Genomic DNA, 20,206 nt, shown 5'->3' with positions numbered 1-20,206 from the left:
GATTATACTTCCTCACAGGCAGTTTTACAAATCTTAGTACTCTTACTGGATAAACAAGATTAACTCTGTCTGTGAATCAAATCTAGTAACTATGGAACATGTTGACAAATTTGGCTACGTGAGACAACTAATTAATTACCCTTTCCCCCATTTTTATGATTAACGACAGCGACAGGAAAGTAGGTCAAATAACTCTTGCCGTCTTCTCCCTTCAAAGGGTCAGAAGCTGTCAAAGCACAAGCCTCATCTAGACATGAGATATTACAGTCTTTCGGGACTTAGCTGTAAGAATGGATAGAATAGAGGAACTTAAATAAAAATATAAAAATTCCTAATGATAGAATCAAAAATTATGCCATGGTGAAAGGCCAAAGAAAGAATAAGCCTTCTCAAACATCAAGAAATTTAAGAACAGTTTCTAATTCTATTATTTGAATAACAACTAACCAAATTCTACTATGATTTGTTATACATCAAAGAACACTGTTTATAGAAGTATCCCAGATAACTGAATTAGTTTCAGCTAATCTAAAACTAGGTTGGAGACTTCAGAACAAGCACTTCTCCACTGGAGTATTTTTGCATGAGCCTTCTTTTTGTGGAGTAATGAATACCACAAAAGTCACAGAATAGAAAAGATGGTCGTTTCTTTTCAAGAGAAGGGTCCTACGACCCCTATCTTTTGAGACTTCCTAGTACCATAATTTAAATACTCATTTTAATTTTTCTCAATATCTACAGGTTCCTTACCATATAGTCAGATGCCAGTCTAAGATTCTAGAAAAAATTGTGTACATGGATTCATTATCAAACTCATTAATAGTAACTTTATTGAAGTGTCTCAAGAATCGTGGTGTCACTGGGTTTCGGCCGCCACCTAAATATTAGAAAGCTATGCTATAAATAACAGAAAAAGAGTAAAACAGGGAAAAACTAGCAATTTTTTTTCTAATAGTCATCTTTGATTTAGCTAGCAGTGTTGCATCAAAAAGTACCACACCCTGTCATAAACCTAATGAAATCAACAAGACAGTAAAAACAGTCATGCTGTTCTCCTGCAAGATATAATCTGTAAAATACAGATTGAAATGGTCAAGTTAAAGATGGATAATTTTAGACTATTTTAACTACATTTCTGTTACAGAAGAAAGCTTTTATCATAAATTCCAAATCTACGTTCTTGATTTTGAAAACATCACCACAAAAGAAGACTTTACAGCTATATGTATATCTTATTTAATTTAAATTTTATCCCAGTTCTAGAGTTAGTAGCAGCTATGACTATACTGTGATTTGGATAACGAAGACATGTATGGAAATAGGAAGGTGTAAAATGTAATGGATATTTGTTCCTTCTGTTGGGAATTCAGGGTTAAGACGCTGCACAATGTGTTAAAGCTTCTCATAGCAGCAAATTAGGAAGAAGTAACTGAAAAGTGGACAATGTACCATTCCTAACATCAGGATCATGGCAAAAGGCAAACACATTTAGCACAGTAAGTCAAGAGGCATGACTTAGTAGCTCAGGTGTGACCCTGTTCTAATGAAACCATAAGACTCATGGAGCTGTTTCACATTCAGCCAGCTGAGACTAAGCAGAACTAGTAACTGTCTATATTCACACATAAACTGTATATATACACATATAACTGTATACATATTACCAGTATCTGCTTAGGAATCTTATTATTTTATCCTAAATAAGGCAAAGGAGAGATATTCATTGTAATTTATTCATTGTAATTCCTTCCATACCATATTTGTCTCCTGGACACAGCACTTTACAATGCATGTTAATTTTTGCATGTGCACTGATGGCAAATTTAAACAAGCTATTGGGATATAAATATGAATTTTACCCAAAAGATAATCTTTTTCAAATATAAGTTTTAATTCTAACTTTAAGAAAGTAGCTCTAAATAGCTTTATGTTTCCTTTAATAACACTACATAAACATGCAGATTTCAATTTCTTATTAGTAGAAAAAAATTAATAAACACAGACTGGAATAAATAATACAATTCTGTGAGTACTCAAAATATATGTGATTCAACTTGTACATATGATCAGTTTTTTTGTTTTGTTTTGTATGTGTGTGGTTTTTTTTGTTTGTTTGTTTTTAATCCATTCAATTATAAGAAAACTAGAAGGCAGTCCAAAGTCACTTGTAACAGGAACATAGCATGAAGGGAGGCTTTGCAGAAAAAGCACCTCCAAGATTTGGCTATTTCCAATGTAAAAAAGGAGCGCAATTAAGTTATGCCTTTCCTTCGCAATTTCTGCTTAGTCGTTCCACAGACTGATGCTTAGATGAAGTGCTTTGAACTGTGGATGAACACACTGATAAATGATTGCAAGAAGCAGTTTTGCTTTTTCAGGAAGCATGAAGTTGTTACACAATTCCTTACTGTAGTGAAGGAAATAGAGTGTACAGATCATTTAAAACTAAACACAATAGTATCAGAGAAACACTAGTTCATTATTTTAATTGTTAAAGCATGCATAAAATATTTCTAACTAAAAAAATGATAAAGTAAATCAACACTGATCACTATCTATACATAGTCAACATGTACACATGCTACGAGAAATATAATGACCTCGACATCATATGATTTCCCTCATTTTTTTGCCAAGTAAAAATAAGGTTTATCTACTGCAGGCCTCCACTTAGTGCTATTTTTAAAAGTTTTGAAGAAGATGGTCTCATTAGACCAAAACCATTTCAAAAATCCTGCATAAAAATCCTGCAAAGCAATGCATCTTCCTGGCAGGTTTGTGTAGTCTCCTTGCTGCCCCTCAGCCACTTTGCTATGATTTTTCATGTTCATGTTTCCTATAAGGAAAGGGTTCGCCGAGTCCTATCCCTAGCCATAAAGATACAAACTAAAATAATAAGAATTCAGCCTTTGGAAACAATGAAACAGGATAAAGCATATACTATACATCTCTTACCTGGTGGCCCCATTGCACATACAATCTGAACATCTACAAGTTTAATCACTGAGCAGTCCTTAAGGTCATACCAATTCCAGTGATCTAACCACTGCCTTAGTAATTCAACAGGAGGTTGAGCACCATAGACCTCTCGGGCTGGCATGTTAACATCATCTACAAATACAACCTGAAAAAGGAAAACAAATGATTTTGTATTTATTTATTTTGGTGAATGTGAATTATACACTTCACTATGTGTTTTTTGAAAAATGCCCCTTAAGTTCTTAATGGAATTGCTGCTGAGTTAAATTAAACCAAACTTAAGAAGTAACTGTGCCAATTCTAAAGATATTCCAAAACAGAACTATAGAGGAGAGAGAGTCTGTATTTCTCTTCTTTTATCTCAGTGTATTCAATGAAAAATAGCAAAATAATACTTGCTATTTAAACCTTTCTGTGCTACTTATATGCCCTTTCTTGGAAAAAAAGATGGAGTCAAGAAGACCCATGAAAATCTGAAACTTTGCTGAGACTATGGTTCTGCTTTTAAATGTACTAAGCATTACATCTTTCTTGGCACTGTTATTCCTAAAGCATAGACCACTGCTGATCAGGAAAAATCTTGACACCGGCATTAGTTGCCTAATGCAACTAATGCAAGTTCTAGAAATACATTTATGCATTTTATCTCTCTTCTCTTCCTTTAATTGATACAGAGCAGAAATTTGGTGAAAAGGTAAACAGGTTAAATCATGAGCCTTGTTAGCATTATTATCTGAGCAGTATACTGAGATGGTTTTCAGGAGAGTTACTGACCCTTTATCCCAAGGATCAAGGAGAACGGAGAACCATGAAACACCCATCTGGGTTTCTACATTGGTTTTTTTGTTTGTTTGTTTGTTTTACCCCCCAGAGCTACATAAGCCCTCTTGATTTATTCCACATCACCCTTCCCTGACTCCTGTGTAGATCAACAACAAGGGCTAATAATGAGAGGGCTGAACTAGCTTCTGTAGCATCCCCATAACATGCAAAATCCAAGTGTCAAACCCACCATGGCCCCACTTTCAGATTTATATAAAACTCAGAAACCACAACACTGTCAAGAGCTACATTTTTAGCAACACCTTACCTATGTAGAACTCTTATGTAAAAGAAAATATCACAAAATATGGAAGGGGAAGTATGATAATACAGTTTACCATTATTCATATCATAACATTTTTTCTGTTGATTAAAACAATATGCACACTACTGGTAGAAGGAGTAAAGAAGATGGGAAACATAAGAAATTAAAAGAATAAATAAGAATTGGAATTCCAACGGTTTATTTGAAATTGATCAAGTTTTCTTGATATCAGTTGTAATCAGTTGAGAAAATAATGCATTCACATATTTCTTTGCATTTAAACACTTATTTACATACAGAAATATATAGGTTACCATTCTTTTCCCAAGAGGGGGTCCAAAAATTCCTCTTCTCCTTTTATCCAGCTTAGACATTATAATATTCTGAGTCTGAGCTGCTGTAGTTTGTGCTGAAAAGTTAATAAGCAGTGGCTTGTAGACTTCTTTATTCAAATTATTTAAAAGAAAATTCTGGAAGAATTGTGAAGAAAGTTAAAATATATACATAGATAAAGTTTAAAGCAATTTAGCAAACAGTAATCAGGCATTTTTCTGTAGTTTTTATCTCATTTAAATTTATAAAGCAGTAATTTATCTCTAAGGTAACTCTTATTTCATCAGATAAACCAATATTCTTTAACGATTCAAAAAAAATATCATGAACTTAATTCATCAAAGAAATTTCTACCTCACAAAATAGATACTTTCAGATCTTCTAAAAATAATATACCTAGTATATTATATAAATTCAGCGTGTTAGTATCTTGCCCAAACACAGCATTTCATAATACTACTTAGAGTCAATTTGTATTTAATCCACACCCAAATTGACAAAAGTATCCACGGGTCCTAATACTTATGCCTAGTTTTGAAGAGTTTCCAGTAATATTTCCTACAGAGGACATAGGAAGAATATCTAAAGATAAGCTTTACTGTCAAGATTGATATTGTTTTATAATGCTAGCTACTTTCCAAAGACCCTTTTTTTTAGCTTCAATTTAAACTCTGAGGGAAATTAGATCAAAGTCACCATTTCAAGTAAGACTGAATGGGATTCATTTCCTACCCACATGTGAGAAAAACTACAGCGCTAGAACCTTCCAGCAATTTCTGCATATAAATTAATGTCTCTAATGAATAGCCTAATCTATGTCAACAGCTGTTGGAGTTTTCAGACCACATCTTTCCAGCAGAAAGAGCATTTGATCTTTAACCTCAAAGGAAAAATATGAACTTTTGCACAAATACGTAATAATGACAATGCACAAAAACTGCACAGCAACGTGACTCAATAGCCACATTTCTACTACTCTTTTTATCAGTTCTAAACTCTCACAAAATATTACTTTCTTAACTACCAACCCAGAAATGAAGTGGGCCAGTAGAACCTAACCATATTCCTCATTAGAAAGAAAGGATTTATTTATGCTTTATTATATTTCTGTCTTATGTATTTCAGGAAGTCTTCTATGAACAGATCTTGTTCCAGTCCTTTTTAAAAAATAGTTCAGAAAGTAACTTAAAAGTAGGTTACAGACTCCTTAGTCAGCAACTTCATTTACCACAGTAAATTTAATGACACAAAAGGAAGGAAAGGTAACAGATTCAAGACCAGGAAACCAGATTTATTTTATCTGCTTGCAGATAAATGTCTTCATGCTGATTGCATGAATCATCAGAAGCAAAACTCTCTACAAAAAAAACACAGTGGAGGGCAAAAGAACAAATAAAACCATTTTTGTGCAGCTCAGAGAAATGGCTTACTTCTTCTTTCTCTTTTATTATTTACTTAGAGAATCTTATTAGCTAAAAATAAAATAATAGATTTTCCATACCTTCACCAAATTATACACTTTTTGCCTCAAAGAAAAATAAATAAATAAATAAATAAAGCTTTCCCATGAATCTATATGGAAAACCCAACAAAAAATGCTTAACTGGAAATCTCTGTAAGTGACCCCCAGCAACAGGAGCATTATGTTGCTACACTTCCCTTAGTTATCAGGCTTTAGTAGCTTCTCTGAAAGACTTATGGCATCAGGATTTAACCTGCAGTATCCCTCTGATACGTATGAAGAATTAAAAGTTATCTAAACTTTTTGATGTCATCCCTTAGAATCATTTTCTCTGTTACCCGTACTGTTTTAATAATCACATTACAAAAAGGAACAAATCATTGCTTAGTGACAGAAGAAATAAAAAAAAAAAAAAAGGAACTAGTCTATCACAAAATAACAATGACCCAATCATTTCAAAATGCAAGTAAAGTCTGCTTTTAATTCTACAATGGCATATTCCTTAAGACAGAAGAAATAATATTGGTAGAAATGGAGAAACTAAAAAACGTTAATCGTGATTTCTTATTCTGATACCTAGTTACAATGCTTTTTAGAAGATAATTCCCTTTGATTATAAGTTTGTGAACTCTGAGAAATATACTGCATTTGGCTGTATTAAGTCATTATATATCTTAAATGTTTTATTATTTACTATCATACATTTTAATTACCATTATGCATACAAAGAACCAATACATGTTGCCTCTTTCAGTATAAAAACACAAACTAATCACTTAAAAAGTAATTGTCAGTGGTTTGTTCTCAGTTCAGTGTTTACCTTATTTATTACACAGAATTCAAATCATACTGAAAGACAATATTAAAAGTTTTATTGCAAACTTTTCTATGACACACACCAGTACAGAGATATGAAAGGTACTGGGCAGAATATTATCAATTTAGATAGCTTACTTCAGAGAACAAAAACTTGATTTTTTTTAAGAAAAGTACTTCCATCAATCAGAATCCATGGATTCAAATAAGCCATCCAGTGGATGAAAAACACAATAATTGCCTGTGAAAAGTTTGACTTAGGTGACTTATTTGCTGTTAAAGAGGACTTCTGTCACTGGGGACAGAATCAATCACCTAAAGCAGCTGTTTCCTCTGAATGCACTGCAAACTTTGAAGCTCTGCAAGTGGAGTAGAGGTTCTACAGAAAACAATGTTGTTTGTTTTGATGTACATACAGTAATACTCATAGTAGTAAGACTGGGATCCTAAGGGGGGGGGGGGGAAGGGAGAGTGTACAATCATGTAATTCAAGTGTTTCTCGTAATGAAATATCAAATAAGAATATTTCTCATAAGAAATATCAAATTATTGTGTAAGGTAGAATACAATGGCTTTTGAATTCTCTGTTTTAATACCATAATAGACTTTTAAATGTATTGTGTGTCATATACAAAAAATAAGCAATACAATATTGCATATAAGGTAAGATGTTTGACTTCACACGCCACTGGTATAACATTACTTCTTTAAATATTAAACAGTTGATGACATTGCTACCTCTCAGAAAATTAATAGCAATGAAACAATTAACCATATTTTGGGAAAAAAAAAAAACAAAACAACTTTTTTCTCCCTTTTACAGTCAGATTACCAATCTTAAAAATCCTGAAACTAGAACAACTATTAGCATTCTGCCAAAAAGATTTTCAGAAATAGCGGAAACAACAGCTACAGTCAAAATAGATTTTAACTATTATTTATGTTCCTTTTTCATTTTCTCTCAAGGACCAGGACAACATGGGTAAAGAATATTTGGCATATTATAAAACAGGACACACAATTGTTTTGATTAAAATTTTCTTTCTCTTGAAATGTGCAGCTGTTTTACATTGTAATGACCACATACGGCCAACTAATTATCTAAGAAAACTGCCTGGGAATATCCTGACTAGCCAATTCCCCCTCTCACTGTAGTCTGTTTCTGTAAATAATTCTTTGTTTCTATAAATAATTCTATAAATAATTGCTTTTATTTTTTTGCCTTCATATTTGTTTCAGTGACAAGATTCTTGTTCTTGTCTGTTTTCAATGCACGGAATAACCATAGTAGAATCTGAATTAAAAAGTTATTAACCCCTAAACTTTTCAACAATATCAGCACACATTTCTGCTGCTTCCAAGTTTAGTACCTAAGCATTTCATTTTGTTGTTTTGAGCAATCCCGACTGGATGCCTTAGTAGTATTTTGTACATCAGTGTCTGTGTGGACCATCCCAAGTATATGTGGCATAAAATAACAATGCAAAGTAAATCAATACAGGAATCATATTGAAGAATTTTGTTTGTGTAGTATTAGCAGCTTCTTCCAGTGGATATTTAGGTGCTGCTTAAGAATTTAGTCTAAGTGTGTGAAGAACAAAAAAAAAGATAAAAGAAAAAATATTCCACCTTTTGCTACATAGCTTTTGCTGTTTTCCTTTCTCATAATTTCATTTAATAATATCCAAAAAATCGTGTCTTATTTTCCTTTTATAAACAATGCCATCAAATTACTCCTCATCTAACCCCATTCAATAATTTCTAAAGTCAGTGTTAAAAGTACTTACAGTAATATAGGTACTTTTTCCAGTTCCTGTTGGCCCCACAAATATAGAAGGTTTTTGATGCACTGTCAACAATTCCATCAATGTCATATATCGAACTGTATCCAGAGTTGGTACAATTATTTCATTAAACATCACATCTTGAGGTATAGGAGGAGCTGATTTGAGTGTTTCCACCCAGGGTTCCCAAATTCCTGCTCCCTATTTTAATTTTTATGAAAGTCAAATATTTATAAGTATGAAAAAGCAGCATAGAATCAATGCAAACAGAAAAATCAAAGTTCTATGAATTAGCGGATGGATTTATCAGACAATATTAGAATGGATTAAAAATAATTTCATAGGCTTGTTTCAACACTATCAACTTAAATATATTTATTTAACTTGATGCAATGTAGGGTTGTCAATTCAGACTATTTAAACAGAAACATAGTACCCGTACCTCAATCATGCAATTACTGTATTACTGAAAGTCAAAGATTTTATCTCTCCTTTTATACCTATACACGTATTACATATAATACGATACATAAATATGTAAATAAAATAAATATGTGAAAAAGCATAGTCATCTTTTCCACAGAGTCTTTACTCATTATAAATATCTCCAAATTACGGAATTTGAGGAGAAATCAATTTTAATGCCAAAGCTCCACAGCAAAGTTTTCTCCTTTGGATCACACTACTAGAAGAGTCTTTAAAAGATGTCAAAACTCTCCAGCAGAAAATTCATATAACTCCTTATATGAATAATATCATTGTAATCAGTTCTAAAAAAAAAAAAAAAAAAAAAACACCTGTCCTATCCCCCAAAATCTTGGGATAACAGTCATGAAATTCCTAGAGATCACTCTCTTTATTTTCTCTCCTTAACTAAGGAAGGACATGTCGTTAGGGATTATTAGCAGAAGACATGAAACCTTCACAGCTGATTGAAATCTCAGCCACTTTCCTTACCAATACGCAGGAATCATGCACAAGCAGAAATCTAGACAAAACTAATTCTCATTGTACAGCAATGGGAATTTACAGGAATGAGAAAATCAAGAAGGGTACATTTATTTTGTTTTGGAGTTTTTGGAGCATACTAGATAGTGTATGTGCATTTTCTCCACTGGAATAGTTGAATCATAAATTCCTATCTTAAGCCCAAGGGAAAGAGGCAGAGGAGAAGCAGCACAGAAGCAGATTTTCTGCCAAATTCTTCTGCTACAACAGGCAATTTTTCTGGTAGCTGCAAAAACAAGCTTTGGCGCTATATGTCTGAGCCAGAACACCGGACCTTACACTGGCTTGTAAGGAAGGATATCCTGCCTAATTCAGTGACAAAAGAAGCAGGCAGCAGGAAAAAAAAAAAAAAAAATAATAATAATAATAATAAAATAAAAATAAATAAAATAAAATAAAATAAAATAAAATAAAATAAAATAAAATAAAATAAAATAAAATAAAATAAAATAAAATAAAATAAAATAAAAATTACAATACACAACTTGTAGTATTCATAAAAGAGTACTTGAAAATGAGGGGCAACATCTCATTTTATAATACTTACCTTTTTGACAAACCGATAATCATAAATTGTTCCTTCTGTTGGAAATTGAACAGTGAAAGCCTTTGAAGCATGTTGATCAATACTACTCAACAATTTATATTGTTCTCTTGTCTGCTCACTAATTGGTCCATTAAGCATTTCTCGCACAACTTTGTCAAATTTCAGTCGATCATCCTCCTTACAGGTAGCTCCTACAGACCATATCAGTGAAAATAAAAAAATACCCTAGAGTTGGAATAAAAATAAGAAACATAAATTTTGTACCTGTATATTACAAAGTTCTTCTGCATTGAATCAAATAAATCTTTGTCTCAAATCACTATAGAATCATACCATACCAACTTGTTTTTATTTATAAAGCATGAGACCATGCTTCTGGTAAAGCAGAACACTGTTTATGTTGACTCTAATAATAATGAATCTGATCACCTTTGATGTGCAACAGAATGCCTGACCTGCTCGGTGCAGAGCCTTTATTTTGAGAGAATTCAAGCATAGACTGGCCTTTATTCCAAAACAATTGAGCTTATCTTTCTCTTATTCAAAGGCCTACCCCATACACTGATTCATACATTTATTAGCAGGGATTTTTATTGAACTGCAATCCTTAGATAGCAAGGATTATCCTATTCTTACTATCCTATTAATAAACAGATACCAAAAACTGGAGAATCATGCAATTTTCTTTGGGTGATTTTATAAAATTCATTAAATTTTTATGAAGACACCAAAGATGGAAGACTCAGCTATGCATCTATTATAAAGTAGGTGTTTTATACGTAATAATATTTTCCTCAGTGGACATTACAAAATATGTATTATAATGATTGAATATAATTATTATTGCTTGTGAAGTCGATTCCACTAAAGCCTGATTTGCAGTTCTCTGTTTTGTCTGTTTATCATACTGCCTACCTCAAGCCAAGAAAAAATGTCATGATCATTCATAGCTTTAAATTGGGTTTCATCAGTAAATTCATCCATCATGCAGTCCATCAGATTCATCAGTGATCGAATTAAGTTTGTATCTGAAGTAGGAGACAGTTCCTGAAAAGAAAGAAGAAATACTCTTGACTGCACGTGCATTTTACTCACTGAAAAGAGACCACTGGATGTTTTTTTTAGTAGTAGTAGTATTTTTAAATTTTTTTTACTCACTGTGAAGATAAAAAAATCTGTAGGCATGTATGCCTAAGATACATTCAAAACCAAGTTAATCATACAAACAAACATCTTGCTCACAAACTTGCATCTTAACAGCAGTTTAAATATATATATATACACACATAAAAATTTATAAATTAACATGGCCCCATTAAAATTAATTATTCCTTTGGCACTTGGAATTGAACATAATTCATAAACTGATAGATTCTCGGAAAAGCTCTACCTTTGTGTGTTTCCTAATGAACTCAAGACAGAGTGGAGCCATTCTGTCAAACAGGCCTACTATAAATTCTTTATGAGTAGAGCTGATTCCTGAAGGCACTGTATTTAGCCATGACATCATTAACGGTCTCCAGCCTAACATATGGGGTTCCATGTAGACCATACCACACCTTGAAACCTAAATATAAAGAAATGGGTGCATGTTATCTTATGCAGTCTCCAAAGTTTTTTTCTTATCTAAAAGAAATTAAAATATCATTCAGTGTTTAAATATACAATTCCTGGGATTATTAGGAGTTGGTATGAAGTGTACAGTGTGGTTCTGCAAGCCCTGAGACAGATGATCAAGATCCAACTTATCTTTATCCTTGAGCCAACAGAAGACCTAATGTCAAAGAGATTTTCCTCTTAAATAGAATGAGTTCCCAGCACTGAGGTCATAAAAGATAATAAACTGACTAGTCCAACATTTAATTTTAATTAATTTTAATTAAAACAAGTTTTATAGTAGTTTCAAGTAAAAATTCCAAAATTCCTTTGCTCTATGACTATGCAGGTATTCTGTTCTATTTATAATATTATCTGAACTGACACATTCAGGAGGAAATGTTTGCATTTCATAAAAAGGAAAAACTAGGTGTAGTAGAGATAGATAGGTACCATGAATGTTGTAACTGCTGGTTTTATTGGAGTTTGTCAATGGGATTAAAGATTTCTCCATGAATTATTTTATTTTTCTTGTCAGACACTTACAAAGGCCAGACTCCAAACAGTTACAGGCTCTTCAGAGGAACACAAAATTTCTCAGAACATATTGTGAGATTATGAAAATCTTATGAAAAAGAAGAAAACCAACCCACTATGTCCTTTATTTGAAACATGTATCTAATAAATACAAACTTAAAATTATTCTTCTCAGTTAAGCATACTTTTGAAAAATTAGAAAAGAAAATCTTCACTGTATACCTTGATAATGAAAGGTAATTGTAATCAGTAATTCAAAGAGAGGTAACTTACAGTAGCAGGAGAAGCAACTTCTAAATCCATTGGTTCAAAAATAAGGCTCATCTGCTGTGACATTTGGATGATCTCTCCACTCATAAGGCACAACTTTTTATTATCATCAAGCACAGTATTCATATTCTCAATCCATACGGCATCCACTGGTCCATCAAAAATCAGCCATTTCCTATCTGGGGTCTGGTTTGAAAAGAGAGAATGGAAAGAAAGGGTAAAGGGAAAAGGAAATCAGATATTTGTATTTTATTCAATTATGTATACTGTAAAAGAACTATTTCAGAACTAAAATTGTTTTCCACACACACAAAAAATAAAATATTCTGAGTACAGATTTGTATTGACAAGAAGATTCTGAAATTACAATCTACATTCACAATTTAATTTTATTTCTTTGAATCATATACTGTAGTTAACTACAGAAGGTTAATATTTTTACTAGATTCTTACAGTTACACTTGCAAAGCAGTACTTTGCTTCAGTTAAACTGCAACATATTCAAATACTTTAACTTATGACAAAACAAATACAATTTATCAGTGCATACAACTCCATGCTCACCATGAAAGTCAATAGGACTAACTTAAGAGATATGTTGATAGAAACCTAAATTTCATGTTTGGTATTTTAAAATATAAGTGAATAGTCATATGTTTCTTACAGCAAAACACAAAGCAGTTGTGCAGTTCTGCAAACACTGCTAAGAGTAAACGTACGCATTGAAAGGTCATTTCCCATAAAGCTCTAATGCTGCTAGTACTTACTGTGGAAGAAGCAAATGCTCTGAAGCTCACTGCTAGGATGCCATCTGACCATTCATGTGAAACTGGATCAAATTGTCCATATAGCTGACCCATTGTTACGGATTTGGGATTTAAAACAGTGATCTGAACTTTGTTTTCTTCCATCAGCCCCTAAGGACACAAAAACAACCACAAAATTAATAAAATCTGTTAATACAGAACACGCCATTTATTATGCCATACATTATATTTTGAATTTTACAGATATTAAATCTTCATAAAACTTCCAGCAGGTTAGAGAGGGAAAGACATCATAAATATTACATTTGAAAGACGGTTTACAAATGTTTAAAGACAATTATCCCAACTTCATCATATGTAGTTGGAAGTATAGTTTTAGTACTGAACAGCAGCTTGATAAAAAAATTAAATGGATTTATTTATAAAAAATTGATTTATTTTTAAAAAGGGATTTATTTATTTTTTCAAGTGTTAGTGAATAGGACCTTTGCAGGTCCTATCCCTAGGATAATAGGGATATCCCTAAGAGGATTTTTTGTTTGTTTGTCTTGTTTTCTTGCTTTGTTTTTTACTTAAAACATACAAGGATATGTAATTTTATTTTTAATTAACTTCAATTGATTCTATTCTTCTCTCCTTGTGACTAAATATGATATTTAATATTGCACACATCAAAGATCACTTGAGTGAAACCACTGTTCTACAGGAATGAATTACAAACACTCATTTGAACACCAATTTACTGGATAACAATTCACTGAATTAAAAGAAAATGCAGAAAGTTAACTATTGTTATATTGGACTGACAGACAGGAAAAGAATTTTTCCTACATAACTAAAGCAAAAGCTTCACAATTTAATCTATTTATAGCTATAGCAGGCAAACAAGCAAATAAATGATCATAAGAATAGAACTCTTTTTGATGGTTATACCAATCTGAAAGTCTAGCCAGCCTAGTCTTGCTGATATCTGCACAAAAAAAAACACAATGCACCTGCCTAAGGAAATTAAGGAAATTAAAGGATTTTGCTAAGGTGTTTGGCTACATGTTTCCAGCCAGCAAGCATGAAGAAATTCAGTGTCCTGAAGATGACTTTTGCTTTGTGGCTGTTACTATTTAAGTCTGAAGGTATCTGGAGTTCTCAGAAAATCCTAATAAAAAAAAAAATAGATTTGACCAATGCAATTAAAGAAAAAAAAAAAAGTCCTAATTAAATTATTTCTGAATAATAGAATACATTCACCAGATCAACAAAATTCCATTGACTTAATCTCCCCTCTAATGTTCAGAAAGTTAACTAGGTTATTACATTTCCATGATTTGATTATTGGAAATTATTTTCACCTAGACCTCTTGAAAGTAAAAACTTACTTCCAAGAAGAGGGAAAAATGGGTATGTATACTGGTTACAACCAGTCTCAAAAGCAGTGTATTTGTTGCTGGGCTGTAGATTTATATCCTGCAAAGAAGGAAGACATAACAGGAAAGAGTATGAATGTTCAGCAGCCAGTGACTGGCTATTTCAGTGCTCCTCTTTTATTCATCTGCTTAGGCACATCTTTTGTTGTCTTCTTCAGTAGTTTTAACAATCTGCAGGAAAGCTTAAGATCTCTACCTAATGAACTTTCAATATCTAGACTGCTCTCTCCTTTGGGCTGGGACCACTTTTAGATGTATCATTTGATACAAACCTTTACAAGCTTCCATGAGAATACAACACGAGGAAATACCAGAGCAATCTGGTCAAGCAACAAGCAACATGTCAGAGATGTTCAGATTCCTAACTTTCTGTGAGAAACCAGGAATTTCAATTTCTCACAAAGTGGTGCTGGAATTAACTGTGACACTTGATCCCACTTCTGTTATTCTTTACAAAAGCAATTGGTCATTTGAAACGTAATGAGAATAATAAACTGAAGTAGAAATCTTTCTTCCAAATAAAGCTACACTTTTAAAGATTGTCATCACTTTTGCAAGGCTTGCACTTCAGAGTTTTCTTGATTCACTCTTACTATCTATGACTCTGGTGCTGGCTGCATGGCCAAATACCAAGCCCAATACACAGTATTTGTAAATACAAGATATAATGGATACAGAGGCCTGTTTTTTACATGTTTGTGAATATCCTTCACTGATGGCAAGACTGCTGGGCATGGCAGAAAAAGAAGGATTTTCACTAAATTCACTTTGTGCTATTTTCTGATAGTATAACGTGGCATTTTCTAGGATATGCAAAATGCAATGAAAAACTGAGATTATTGAAATGCAGTGCAAGCAAATAAAATAACTAAATCATTTGATGAAAAACAAATAGTTCTGCTAGACTCCACCAATGTACTTTCTAGAAAATTTCTTTTCCTTATAATGATAGTGCTAGTAGTGACTATGAAGTTTTTCATAGACATGAGAGTAGGAAAAAAATCAAGAAAATAGGTAACTATGTAGCCTAAGGCTCAAACACACCCTGACTGTATGACCAGTTTAAACAATCAGAATGCCTGTAGCAAAGGGAAGGAAGAAAAGGGATTCATTTTATCAAAAGGAGGATCAGACACTTGTTACCTCTTCTCTCTGTTTCAATCTCAGGATAAGCATTCTGGTATAAATTGGGATTATTTAGTTTCCGCATTTACATGGTTTTATTATATTTTCATCAGAAAAACTTCAAAACTTTGTGTAAATTGATCAATTAGTTTGGTGTAGTTCTAAACAGAATAATCTCTTTTAAAATAGAGTTTAATATCTCTCATGAATAAGTTGGAAAGCTGGTGCAAAGCTGTCACAAGGAAAAGTTTATCCTAAAATTTAAAGCAGCTAATTCATTCCTTGTCCAATGTGATGGAAGAGTTCAGAAAATTCTGTACGTAGAATCGTGTGAAATATGTATCTCTAAAATTGGTTCATCTTGTCTAATATAAATTTGAAAGAATAGCTTCTCAATCTGTTTTCAGTTTTTGCTTATATTGCTCTAGAGTTTCCTAGAGTAAATTCCATATTAAGTATCAATACTGAAATATTTAAAATTTGTTTGAAAATAGTTTTCACCAGAAATATTTATAAAATATGTTAAGATACCTTCTCACATATGTCCCCCAGTGCTCCTGCCAGAACTCTGTATGCACAAGTTTTTCCACCAAAAGGTTCTCCAACTATCATAAAGCCATGACGCACAATCATCATCTCATATATCTGCAAGATCTTCATAGCAAATATATCGGTCATTTGCAAATTCATAGCAGCACAGTTTGTTTTGATGGCTTCCAGTAGGTCATTGTAGTCTGGTTTTGGTAGCTTCACACCAGGAAACAAATCAGAGGTAATACCCTATCCAAACAATTAATTGGAAAGTACACTTATTTTCACAGTCATTTGGTTTGAAACTTATGCAATCAATTCTTTGTCCTTTAACACTAGGCAGACAAATATCTATTTTGATTTAAATAATCATGAATTTCGTATCACCCTTGTCTGAGCTAAAACTCTGATTTCATAATTTATTACCGATATTTATTTCATGTACAGTTTTCATGTTTACCTGTGCACACAGAAGAGAATTACCTAAGCATGCTCTTTCCTGATCAATATTAACTTTTATCAAACTAGTTTATACTTGTTTTACTTAGAAAGTCGAACAAGCTTTTACCTTTTTCTCTCAATAACTGAAAACTAATTAACAGAAATTAAAAACTGAAGTTTCTGCATTTTTGTTTACAACAAAACAATAAAGATTAAAAAAAAAAGTTGAAGATAGAACAAATTATGTAAAAGAATCTCTGTGATATCATTTTATTAAGATAGACCTGAAGTATCAACTCTTAAAGTAAAGATTACTTAAAGAACTTTTGAAATAAAACATATTATTTAGAAATGACAACAATAATTACTGGTGAACTTAGAATCACATTATTTTGACATTTTTCATGTCATTGGATATTTTAGTTTCCTTCTAACACGTGCTTTGATTTTCATTTAGCACTGTTATCTTCCAGTGTTAAAATGTTAATGACCATAAAACATCCTGACCTCAAAGTATATCTATTATTAAAGTATATCAAAACACATGCCTAGCATTCCATGCTACCAAAGGCACATTTTCCAATCAACAGTGACAAAAACAGGGCTTTTCCAATTAAAATAATTATATTTTCCAAGCAGAAATAACCATGAAGTGGTAATCAAGGTGACCAGCTGTTTTTTGTCTGAAACACATTTGGTATAAAACTTCTATTACTCAGTCATTTATCTCCTTTTCACAGCCTGTTAAGAATTAAAGATTTATGCACTTGTGCTAGTTTATGGTCTTTCTATGCATTATCTCTAACTGAGATAATGACAGTAAAAATAAATAAATAAATAAATAAATCTATTAATGCTTTCCTTCTTACAATGTGGATGACATAACTATGGTGAAATGAAGGAATACCATATTAAAAGAAACCAGTTAGTATTGCTGTAAGTTTTACTGCTGGATAAAATGGTCTCCTTCACAACAAAGCAGGATCAATGTTATAAAAACATATTGAAAAAACATATGAAAGTGAAAAATGTATAGTATTACTGATAAATATATGTATACTATATTATTAACATTGCTATTCTTATTTTCAAAGACTGAAATTCAAAGAAACAGCTAGTGAAGATGCTTCAGTTTTCACAGACAAATTCTCTAAGCTTATCTTCATGATTTACAAATCTGTGAAAATATGCTCATGACTCGATTTCAGGAAAAAGTGCCACATCTAGGAAAAACTAGATTAGACTAACAGTGTCCAGAGACACATGTTCAGTTTCTAATTCACTACTTTTTCTGTATAACTTTTGGCAAGCCAGTTACCATTTTTGTACTTCAGATTTCTAATTTTTTTCATAAAATTCCTATAGCAAAGAGCTTTTGGGCCCTTGTGGATGTTTTATTATCGCAATGATCCAATTTTATTTAATTATAAAATTACACAAAATAAGTACTATAGACTGAAAATATTTGCAGCTAATCTTTACGTTTTCTACCTCAAAAAGTGGTAAATCATGAGACAAGAATTTAGGCAGGTTGACATCTGTAATGGATCTAAGTAGCAAAATTTCTTCATCCTCTGATGGATATTTCAGCTAAAAAAGATATAAAATAGCGTTAGTTATTTTTATGTGTTTAGAAAACAGATGTTAAATTTGTAAGTTTTACAGAACTGTTTTTGTTGTGCATATATGTAATTACGTTGTCAGGTTCAGGTCCACTGACAGTCGCACATGTTCTGGACGTATGTTTATGCTTTGATATCAAGGTATTTACAGGGGCTTTCTATAGTCAGGACAATTTCACTTTAGTTTATGCCCAGTTATGGGTATTGTTATAAATTTAATATTAGATTTTTTTTTTCTAAAAAATTGATTTCTTGCTTTATAAGGTATATTCCTTTTTCTTCGTAAATAGGACAATTTTCCCTGCTTTGAGGTAAAACTTCAGCCTTCCAAGAGGAAAAACTAAAATCTTGCATAGAGATGTTTCCAAGAAACTTATGCACATGTTTTTGCCATGATACACAGCTTGTTTACTTTTTTGTTTTGTTTCATTTATTTGTTTTGGGGAGCCAGGTTAGCAATAGGAGGATTATAGTTAAAAACAAAAAGAAATATAACTTATATTAGTCTACCTAAATAAAAATAATTGAATAAATGAAAAGAAAATTTATTAGCAAAGTCTTTTCATTCATTAATAATGCATGTCAAGACAACACACTGCATTCTAAACAGTTTTTCTTAAAGACTAGAGAGATTGAAGTCACATTTGGCAGAGAGTAATTGGAAGGAGCTCACATGCTATGGCAAACAAATCTGAGCTTGTTAAGAAAAGCAGAGGAAAGCAGTGGCCAACAAGCCAAATACAACTCTCTGAATTTGAATTTATCTAGAATTTTTGAAAGATAATCAGCACCATAGGCCTGCCATTCTGAGACAAGTGGTTGTGTGAATGGTCCAATAACTTCCTCTCTTCTTGACTTTCCTCAGCTTGTGGAAACATACCCTTTTTGTTTTCATACATATCACGAGATGAAATGCTCAGTATCTATTTTCCTTTACATAGAAACGCATACCTTCTGTTATGAAGGAGCCACACTACTGACAAAGTCACTGGGTTACAAAGAAAATTTGAGAAATCATTTACCTTCAGGTTACCAGCAGCAGTGAGTACTGACTTCACAGCTCTCATTCCATAATCATAATGGTGCTGAGAAGACAACTGCTCTGAACACAGACGGTATGTAGCTACAATTTTTACTGATAGAGGTCGAGCAGTAACAAAACCACAAGAATAAAGAACTATCTCTGCAATCATGGCATAATCAGGAACCATCATAGCTACCGTTCTAAAGAGAGCCTATTAAATATATAAATGAAAAATCACATAAGAAAAAATTACATATTTTTATATATAACTTTTTCTACAATTACATAAAACACTAAATCTTCTCATTATTTCATTAATTCGGTGGTAGCCAATTTAAGTTAACTATCATTATGCCTGGAGTTTCTTTAGGCCATAGCCTTTGAACTTTTCCAAACTCTCCAATCAAATTCCCTTTACAAAGCCCAATAAAATACGGCTAATAGGGCTGCTACTAAGATGATGAAGGGCCTGGAGGGGAAGATGTATGAGGAGCGGCTGAGGTCAGTTGGCCTGTTCCTCCTGGAAAAGAGGAGGCTGAGGGGAGACCTCATCATGGTCTACAGTTTCCTCACGAGGGGGACTGGAGGGGCAGGTGCTGATCTATTCTCTTTAGTTACCAGTGATAGGACCCAAGGGAATGGTGTCAAGCTGTGATGGGAGGTTCAGGCTGGGTATCAGGAAGAGGCTCTTCACTGAGAGGGTTGTTGCACACTGGAATGGCCCCCCCAGGGATGTAGTACCAGTACCAAGCCTGTCGGAGTTTAAAAAGCGTTTGGACTGTGCTTGGTCATATGGTCTGAATTTTTGGGTAGACCTGTGTGGTGCCAGGAGCTGGACTCGATGATCCTTATTGGT

The 20,206-nt window shown here is 32.7% G+C and overlaps 1 protein-coding gene across 1 annotated transcript in view; it reads right to left on the bottom strand.

The window, feature by feature from the left end:
• The window catches only part of DNAH7 (dynein axonemal heavy chain 7), a gene marked incomplete at both ends in the record, with an annotated part of 109,016 nt that overhangs the window by 45,394 nt on the left and 43,416 nt on the right, over nt 1-20,206 (bottom strand). The window contains 12 exons of the mRNA XM_084289395.1: nt 751-877; nt 2,956-3,124; nt 4,381-4,536; nt 8,465-8,662; nt 10,017-10,241; nt 10,932-11,063; nt 11,407-11,583; nt 12,423-12,605; nt 13,187-13,336; nt 16,264-16,512; nt 18,196-18,294; nt 19,349-19,561. Coding sequence (XP_084145521.1) covers nt 751-877; nt 2,956-3,124; nt 4,381-4,536; nt 8,465-8,662; nt 10,017-10,241; nt 10,932-11,063; nt 11,407-11,583; nt 12,423-12,605; nt 13,187-13,336; nt 16,264-16,512; nt 18,196-18,294; nt 19,349-19,561 — 2,078 coding nt within the window. The remainder of the gene's footprint in view (nt 1-750; nt 878-2,955; nt 3,125-4,380; nt 4,537-8,464; nt 8,663-10,016; nt 10,242-10,931; nt 11,064-11,406; nt 11,584-12,422; nt 12,606-13,186; nt 13,337-16,263; nt 16,513-18,195; nt 18,295-19,348; nt 19,562-20,206) is intronic.

Source organism: Netta rufina (genome assembly GCF_964035555.1).
Source record: "Netta rufina genome assembly, chromosome: 6".
Lineage (NCBI taxonomy): Eukaryota > Metazoa > Chordata > Aves > Anseriformes > Anatidae > Netta > Netta rufina.
This window is presented reverse-complemented; position numbering and strand designations above follow the sequence as displayed.